Genomic DNA, 10,279 nt, shown 5'->3' with positions numbered 1-10,279 from the left:
GGCGAACTCCTAAGGATGTAATTAAAGCAAACATATTATTATAACTCCAGATACGTTGTCTAAATTCCCTAGATTTAAGAGTGTTTGCTTTATAAAGCTGCAAGAGTTTATCTGGCATCTTTTTTTTTCCTGCCAAACGGACTTTTCTGACTGCACAACAAAATCTTGACGGTTTCATATAAAAGCGTTTAGCATGACTTGATTCATATAATAGGCACAATCTGGAATGGACAGCAAGATACTTGGTTGTGCTGACAATGTGGCCACTGCAACTTCAGCTATAATACTGATGGTGGAATAAATGAAACTGGAAACATCCATTACAATAGTTGAGTGTCCGATGGCTATGGAAAACCTACCAATATGAATAGGAGAAGACAGCTACTGAATATTGATGTCAAATGATGGTGAAAGTGAAAATGTTTTCTATGACTGCATCATTTCTTGCAGGAAGGCAGATTATATGCCTAACAGAGTCAAGATTTTGCTATTCACTGTCTGAATAATAAACGTAGGGAAAAAGATACGTGAAAGGGTGAAGGATAGAAGCACTACATCTGTTGTATTAGAAATTGGCATGACAGGGCAAATGGAAACAGGAGCAAGCAGACTCTTTTTTTATTAATCAATACTAGTAGTATTTTGAGCTTCATCGATCGAAACAGACTCTTTTTTGTGTCTGGCTACCTCTGCAGCATATCTTTCTCCTCGTCGTCGACGATTTCTTTCTATACAGCATTCATCCTGGGAGCAAAACTTGCGCTTTCGAGATAATGCATGTTATAATCAATGCTATTGATAGTTGCATATGATACTCAAGCAATAATTAGGTGAACAGAAATGGTGGTTACGATAATACAAAGGGTTAAAAGCAAAAAAGCCTCCTGTGATATACCTAATACATAAAAAAGCCGTCCGTGATTTCAAAACATACAAAACGACACCTCATGTTTTGAACTAAATTGTAAACTAACACAATTCGTTAAAGTTAACAGAATCCGGTAAATTTAACAGAAAACTTAACGGAATCTGATAAACTTAACGGTAAACTTAATGGAATCCAGTGAGTTTAACGAATTCTTTTAGTTTACAATTTAGTTCAAAACATGAGGTGTCGTTTTATATATTTTGAAACCATGAGGGATTTTTCTGTGTATTAGGTATACCACATGGAGTTTTTTTGTTTTTAATCATTATAAAGCCACAAAGCAATGAAAGGAATCTTGCATTAGTAGCAATAAAGGAACCTTATATCAAGTAATAATTGTGACATAAAATGATATGGAGTTTCTTTTACGTGATACATACAAGGTATAAAGCATTGAAGGTAGCAGTAGAGGGCACAGGAACTTCAATAAAAATGTACAAGCATTCATAATAAATCCAGAAGAGAGAAATAGGTAGGGAAAAAAAACAAGAATAACAACAATGCCCACTATATATTGCTAGAAAATAAACTACGATAAGGTGATATGTTTTTACATATAAAGTAGGCATACATGCAAATACATGCAAGCCAAAAAAGAATAGAAAGGACAAAGCAATCACATGCATCAGTGATCTACGATAAACAGATGGTAGACATATTCATTAGGTAACAGGGCAACTCCAATCCTGAAGGTAAATAAGTAAGTATTTTATGGTGATCAAGTGGATTTTAAGAACTGAAATGAATAGCCACCTATACAATCCCAAAAGAAAAAAAAAAAGGAAAAAATTTAGGCTGCAAAACTAAAATGGCAACATAGTGAAAAGGCTTAAATGCTACTGGAAACATGTTTGAAATTTAAAAACAAAAATGGGAAACAAAGCAAGGTGTTCATGAAAATGCGAGCATTCATAAAAGTTAAAGGAAGAGGTGGGGAATATGCATACTCAATATTTTTGTTTCCTTATGTAAAGCAGGACACATGAAAGACTAGCAAAGGTTGTCAGATATGATGGTCGAACTCTATTTGGCAGTCAAACAAGAAAATGCAGTTAGGAAGAAAGGCGCGGGAAAGCGACGGTTATATCGAATACAAAGCAAGGGAGTACTGTAAACAAATAGATAGACGAAGGAATTAAGGCAAAAATTGCGATACAACATTGCAACATGAAGTAAAAGGTGAGAATTTTGTCAGGAGAAAAAGACTGAGAAAGGAGACATAAATGCATGATCATAAACAGAAGAAATAAATAAGGGCGGATAATCATAGGCTATATATGCATCTCTGATCAGGTAATAGCAGTCAAAAAGAAAGAAGAAGAAATAAGTCACTAATGCAACAAAAGCAGTGGCAGATTTAAGGTGGGGGCACGGGCCTCCACTGCTCCCCTTAAATTTCTATAATATCCATAGAATTTTGATATAATTTTAAGTGTGTTTTCAGAGTTTTTTTATGAAATAAGTGAAAGAATTATGTGATTTTTTAAATTGATTCATGAACTAATATTCTAAAAGAATATGTGAGTCACAAAATTTCATTTGAAGTAAGTTCAAATAAGTCTTTTTCATTTTAACTTGTTGGTGAATATTTTTTTACTTAAAAAACTAAAAAAGAGTAAGTAAAAAATTTTAGTATTGCTTTTGTCCCTACTGAAAATTTTTTCTGGCTCCGCCACTGAACAAAAGTATAAATTTTAGTAGTATACAAATCATGAAACTAAATATAAAACAAGTATAAAGCAAAACAAAAAGATTCTTACAGATAAAAGTAAGAATCAGAAAACAGCAGCTTACCAACCGGGAGATACAGAATAACGAAAGAGAAGATGAAAAGTGAGCAGCAGTGAAATAAAGTACAAGAAAGTTAGGTCAAAATATATAAGCAATAAGAAACGTAATTATGACCAATGAGCTTTGAAGTCTGTCTCTAGCAGAGACCCAACAAATGAGAAAGCAGATGAAGCGTATTTAACTATGATCAATGGCCATAAGATAATTTGAGTGCCAAATAAGCAAATGGGCACATTTGATGCAGATTATAAATTAAAAAGAGTTGATGTAAGAAAAGTTTTAAAAGAAACGGTGCACAACATTTATTTTTTGTAAGTAGAAAGTTTTAAATTTTGAAAACCTCCTATTTATAATTTCTCTAATCTTACCGTTCAAGACTCAATCCTTCTTCCAAGGTACACAATGTAATTGCATGGGAAAGACAAACAAAGCAATAATACTCGGTCAATAAACCAAACATAAACATAGGGAAACTACTACAAAAATAGTCTTTAATGACACATCTTGACACTTTTAGAAAAATGTCATAATACAATCTTAATATGACATGCAATAGGAATGGTCATTAAAAAGAAAAAGAAGACACCATAACGACATCGTAATGATTGGAAACATATTGAAAAAAAAAACAGAAAATGCTGAAACTCTCCACTAAGGCGCCTTTTTTTCAAAAAATTTGTAAGCCCTTCTCCAGAACCTATCTGATCTCAAGCTCTACTCTTTCATCCCCAATTTTGGAGCTTGTTTCTGCTCATTTTGCTGGGATTTCAGGATAGAGTCCCTTGTAGAATAGTAGAGCTCATGAGAATACATGGTACTTCTAACAGATGTTATAAGGTACATGTTAGTATGGGATAAGCCTACTGCATCTGAGATTGTTTGACTCTAATTAGGGGCTTGTCTTCCTAGAAAACTATGTGAATGTGTTATGCATTTCTGGTCTCCATGTTTTATTGTAACTTTACTTCAGGGTTAATTCGCATTTCCATATTGTATTACTATTCGTTCTCCTTATCTTGTGGAATTTCTGGTTTTGTAATAAATCAGCCTGCTATTTATTGTTGCCTCTTGAATTTCACTAGAAACCTAAAGATCATGAAGTGAAGTATGGTAGTTGCCTTTTTGCATTTCAACCTGCATTAGATAGATGATTATTAATGAACTTCGGTAGCTGACAAACTAGTGGTTATGTTGACTTTCTAAACATAGTAGCTCTGTACCATTAGTAGACAAACATGTAGAGATCGTAAGCTGATGTGAAGAAACTTGATTTTGTTGCAAAGATGAAGGTAGTAAGTAAAATTATGAAACTATAATTACGAGAAACTGTCTCAAATGCCATTGTAAAGGGCATGTATTAAGTTAGAGGATCCAAGGGTCTTGGGTAGGCCTGACTTCCTCAATGCCCAGATTCTGCTACCCAATTGGCAAGCTCAATGTCAATGTCAGTGCCCAGATATGTTGTTCCTTATATTAAAGTACCTAATACTTTCCAGTTTCTTTGTATTTTAATATTTGTTTCATGAACCTACTTTTCAATGTAGTTGTGTTAAAAAATAAAAAAGAAGAACAAGAAGAAAGAAAGAAAGAGAGACTTGAATCTCTGATGCTTTACATAACTTAAAATATTCCTTATCATAAAATACTTATGGCGGGAAAACATGCAAAAAAGAAAAGTAAGTGTTGTGAGGTTACTTTGAAGGACTACTCTTTAGTGATTGTGTCCTTCTATTGCTTGTTTCAACTGATAAACTTCTTGCTCTACTTATTACAACCTGTCAGTCACCTTTGGGTTGTAATTAGTAAAATGGTTTCCCACTCTTAGCATAGTCTTTAAACTTAGAACAGAAAAGCTTTTAGTTTGATTTTTGTTCATTTATGATTTATGATGAATCTCCTGGGCTCAGCAGTTATCATGCTGTTATGCACCATTAGTGATTTTCTGTATCTAACGTTACTTATTTTATGTCCACTATCAAGTGTGCTTCAGAATTTTTATGTTACTACTGCAGAGCAAATGCACAACAGCCAAAGCTTTTTTGTTGGGATTATCCTTTCTTCTCGAGCAGGCCAATCCAGAGCTGATTGAGAATTTTTATTCCAGTTTAACTTATAAGCTGGAATATTTTTGCTTGTCCACGTGTGGGGATCGGAGTTATGCTAGTCACGGAGTGGATTCTTTTTCTCTTATATTTGCTTGTGTTTCTTATTCATCATCTCATTTGCCTGTGTGAATTGTAATTTGTCTTGTTTGGTTTACGACACTTGTAGGTGAGTATTGAAGAAAACTATAAGCAACATTGGGTCAAGTGGCAATTTTTTGAAGACATCTTCCTTGCTTTGTAGTTGAGTTGCTGTTAAAGGTGTCCTTCATATGTACACGACTAATTTAAAATCATCTAAATTAGTATGTAATTTGTAGACACTTTTGGTGTGGATTTTTTGGATGATGTACTTTTGCTCAAGTTTGGATGATTGTATTGCTTCTTTTGTATTATTGTACTAGCTACGTTACAATCCTTCAAAATTTAGGATCTGAGATGCTTGTGCAGCAGGATGAAATGTGATTTCTGACATTAGATAATATGCAATAGGAAGTTGGAACACTTTAATTTGGATGCTATACTAACAAGTAGAAAATGTCATAAAGGCCTGATCTAGTTACTCTTCAAAAGTGTCATAATATTTCTATCTACTTATATTAAAAAAGTGTTGTGATATGTTATTGTACTCAAGCATTTCTTGTCATTATAAAGTGTCATAATAGGCATAAATAATGACATTTAATAATGTCATAATAATGATAAATTGGGACACTTAAAACTGTCATAAACCTATCGTGACGCGAGAATGGATGACGCTTTCAGTAGAGCGTCATTATAGCCTAAACGTCATGACATAGATCTATAATGACGCTTTTGAATGTCATAAAAGGACACTTTTGTAGTAGTGGGAAGAAATGTGAAAATCAAACAGCAGGAAAAGACTGTGCCATAGAAAACGAAAGTACAAAAATATATAATTAGGGTCAGAGAATATTTATCTATATACCAAAAAAATCCATACAAATAACAGAAGGGGACATAGAGGCCCTTGGAAAATAGATTAATGCCATACATTATTTTTTTTTTTTTTGAAATGTTCGTATAATTTGTTGGTGATTTCAGAGCATAAATTAATAATTTGTGAAAATTGTATATTATAGTTTCATAAATATGGATCTATTAATATAAAGAACAAAAAAGAACACCAAGACACTTGGAAAATAGATTAATGCTATATAATTTTTTTATGAAACTTCGAGAAAATTTGTTTGCCGTTGTATAGCATAACTTAATAATTAGTGTGGATTTTATATTATAGTTTCCTAAAATATGAATTTATTAAGTAGCCATTTTTTAAATTAATAGATACTATATTAACTCATTGATTAAGGAATGTTATTGAAACTAATCGAATCTATATTATATTTTAAAATTAATAGAATTGTACACTTGAGATACTATATTAATTTTTAGAGATTTTACTTTTTGATTTGAAGCTCAAACAATTCGTACGTTTGGAAGATTATTGATTTGTAGACAATCTTATTTCAAAATTAGGAGATTTGATTATTAATTTGTTGATTAATGGATGTTATTCAAACTCAGGGATGAAAATTTTTTAAAATTAATAGAAACCGTACAGTTGAAAGAGTATTAATTTATAGGGATTTTAATTTTTGATCCGAAACTCATACCATTCATAAGCTTGGAAGGCTATTGATTTATAGAAAATCCCATCTCTATTTTTGTTACTGCACCTAAAAACTATAGAGCACAATTGCAATGTTTGCAATAAGAAATTGTGAATATTAATTGGTTTATACGCCTGTGACGCTTTATATTCTTTAGATCTGCACTCTATTTTTATTAGGTTAGACCTATTTTAACCTAATTTAGGAGAGGTCCAATTAGCTCTATAAGAAAGTCGTCCAGAATTGAACCAGACAATTCACTGTTACCAATAGTTGGCTAATGCTTCTGTGCTTTAAGATAAGATTAGGTCAAGATAAGATAACTAGATAAGGAGAGCCGAGAGAACAGCTTTTGTGGACCTCATTAGTTAGTTGCTGGATCATTCATTGGCTGGTTGTGCACGGGCTGGGATCATGTGACTGGTCGGAGTAGGTCCTGTTGGTGGAGGTCTGGAATTATATGGTTAATTTCAGTTTGGTCATTCAAAGTAATCCAAATTCTCAGTTTAATCACTCAAACTTAGGAATATGATTGTTTTGTACATCAAAAAAATCATGCCAACCAAATGGACCCAACATTTTGTTTAGTGACTTCATATTTGGTCTTAAGCTTGAGTTTGCCTCTCTTCTTTTTTATAAAAGAATTACCATGCACACAAAATCAGTTACAAATTTACTAGTAGAATAAAGTTAATTAGACTATAGAAGAAACCTTGACATTATTTTGTGTGGTTAAAATTTGAAAGTGGCAAAAAAAGAAAACCGGGGACTAAAATGTCTCAAACTCTAATTTGGGGAGTATGCTTGCTCAAGATATATAGATCTGCTGTTACTTTCCCAATTTTGTCTGTACGTTTCAGAGCATATCCTATGCATTAATTCCTACCATTATGGAACCAAATTTTGCGTTTCTCATAGGGAATAAAGTATCCAAAATAATGTTTTATGCATTGAATTCATTATTTTTCTATCTTTTCTCACTTTAGTCTGCATATTTTACACCTCTTCTTATACAAAACCATCAAAAGGAAAGAATCCATGGGTAGTAGACATACTCTTAAATCCCTCGTGTTGATACCATTATTTGTCTTGGTAACCTGTAATGCATTTGAAGATTTTCTTCATTGCATATCCACCAGATCCAAAGAAAACATTGGAGAATATGTTCACAAGCCTAATTCTCCAGAGTACTCATCACTCCTGAAATATGCCCAAAAGATTTCAAGATGGTCAAATTCAACATCTGCGTTCCCTCTTTTTATTGTCACACCATATCATGAGGCCCAAATGAGAGCCATTATTCTTTGCAGCAAAAAGCTTGGTTTACAAGTCAGAGTCAAGAGTGGGGGACATGACTATGAAGGCCTCTCATACCGCTGTCGATCCCCGTTCATCATGATTGATCTATGCAATCTCAAATCCATTAATATTGATCTGGTAAGTGAAACTGCCTGGATTCAGACTGGGGTAACTCTAGGCCAACTTTACTACGCAATTGCTCAAAAAAGTAAAACCCATGCATTTGCTGGTGGGCTATGTCCTACAGTTGGATCAGGTGGGCACATAAGTGGTGGAGGCGTGGGGACTTTGTTAAGAAAGTATGGTCTTGCTGCTGATAACGTTGTAGATGCAAGAGTTATGGATGCCAATGGACAAATTTTTGACAGGAGAAAAATGGGTGAAGATTTGTTTTGGGCTATAAGGGGAGGTGGAGGAGCAAGTTTTGGGGTAATCCTTGCATGGAAACTCAAGCTATCTCGTGTTCCTGAGCAGGTTACAGCTTTCACAGTTCGTAGAAAGCTCGATCGTGGCAATATAAAATTGATCCAAAGATGGCAAAATATTGCCCATCAATTTCCTGAAGATCTTTTCGTGAGAATGATCCTTCAAAATCCAGCACCAGTTGTAAAAGGAGGAGAAAAGATTGTTCAGATTTCCTTTCAAGGTTTGTATCTTGGGACGGCTGATAAGCTTGTTGCTTTATCAAGCCGATACTTGCCGGAATTTCGGATAAAGGTTAGAGATTGCTTTCAAGATCCCACTGAAATTAAAAATTGCAAAAGGAAACCTTGTATCAAGAAAGAATGCTATCAAGTTCCATGGATCAAATCAGCACTTTATTTTGCATCAAAAACACCTAAAAGTTCGTTGCAGTATTTGGTGAGCAAAAGTAGCATGCCTGCTTATTACAAAGCAAAATCTGATTTTGTTACACGACTAATACCAGATAAGGCATGGGTATTGATAAAGAAAATGTTTCTTGAAGAAGATAGTCCCATGATGATATTAGATCCTTTTGGTGGAAGAATGAGTCAAATTTGCAAGTCTGAACTTCCATTCCCACATAGGAGTGGGACATTGTATAACATACAATACTTGGTAAATTGGAAACAAAATAACCAAAGTGAGAGCAACAAGCATATTAAATGGATAAGAAGGCTCCATAAGAAAATGGAGCCATTTGTTTCTCAATCTCCCAGAACTGCATATATCAATTACAGGGATCTTGATTTAGGAGTCAATGGAGAGGGGTACAAGTATGAAGAAGCAAAGACATGGGGAGAAATGTACTTCAAAGACAATTTTGAAAAGTTGGCAAGGATAAAGAGCAAGGTTGATCCTAGTAACTTCTTCAGGAATGAACAAAGTATTCCACTTTTATTTTGAGGCTAAAACAGCACAAATATGCATTTGCGTAGTTTGCCAACCATGTTATACTTCTTTATCAAAATACAACAAATCTTGCAGGATATATATCAAATGCATGTTGAATTGATCATGACTCTGTATGGTTGTATAAGCATTCATTATCTTAATAATAAACAATGCATGCATGTTGAATTGATCATGACTCTATGTGGTTGCGCAAGCATTCATTATCTCAATAAACAACGCTTAGAAAGCATGTAATGTAACATATGACTGCTCATGGCAAATCCGGCATTATAGGTAGTTTTTGGTAATAGGGGAAAAGAGAAAGTTATGCTTTTTAGGGGCAAAAAAAGGGCGTGATGGAAATTATTGTGGTTTTGAAGACGGTGAATGAATCCATTGTCACATTTTACTTTGAGCTTGAAGGCCGAAGTTTATCTGGGCTTACTTGTTTACATTTTCCCATTATGGACTATGGCTAGGGTTCAGCAACATTTCCTGGTCCAAACACACACGGCCAGGCAGTCGTTTGGTATTAAGCCATAGGCCGAGATTGGATAGCCCAAATTGAGAGCCTGTTTGGCTTTCTAGAGTTCTTGTAAAAAATATACTGTAACAATTTGAGATTAAAAAAAATAGTAATTGAAAAATATATTCACAGAAAATTTTAAATTTTTTAGGAAAAAATGACAATCCAAATATGGGTTAAATGTTTCATGTTTGTTAATCTTCTGTCTCCTTCGGACTCAAAAATAAACAAATAAAAAGTTTAGTATTAAAACCAAACAAATCAGGATTTTGCATTAACCTAAGAACACCATGCATAAAAGGTCCATCACAAACTCTTCATTTGATACAGCTTTATTCGCTGAAATTATGATATTAATATTTAATACTACTGAATTACGGAGTTCATTTTGTGTAGAAAAAACAAGGATAAGGCCTTAATCCAGCTGAATTTATACATACAATTACTTTCTCAAATTAATCATAACTGGAGGGGGAAAAAAGTGCACAAATCCAAACCATTCCACATGTTTTGCTGGCTCTATAATGAAGTGAGGGTTTTAGACCTTTCAGGGACTAGCGGGCGATATGTGTCATATGACATTAACAAATCAAGCAGAAAACCGGGGAATTCCAATGCAATGGTGATGAGCGAGTTTGAAGAC

At 33.8% G+C, this 10,279-nt stretch overlaps 1 protein-coding gene across 1 annotated transcript; it reads left to right on the top strand.

Annotated features, from left to right (window-relative positions):
• Nucleotides 1-7,328: 7,328 nt before the first annotated feature.
• LOC113701357 (berberine bridge enzyme-like 22) lies at nt 7,329-9,291 on the top strand. The gene has a single exon (XM_027221965.2). It carries the CDS (start codon nt 7,494-7,496, stop codon nt 9,120-9,122), a length of 1,629 nt encoding a protein of 542 aa, XP_027077766.2. The 5' UTR covers nt 7,329-7,493; the 3' UTR covers nt 9,123-9,291.
• Nucleotides 9,292-10,279: the final 988 nt, after the last annotated feature.

Source organism: Coffea arabica, chromosome 7e (genome assembly GCF_036785885.1).
Source record: "Coffea arabica cultivar ET-39 chromosome 7e, Coffea Arabica ET-39 HiFi, whole genome shotgun sequence".
NCBI lineage: Eukaryota > Viridiplantae > Streptophyta > Magnoliopsida > Gentianales > Rubiaceae > Coffea > Coffea arabica.
This window is presented reverse-complemented; position numbering and strand designations above follow the sequence as displayed.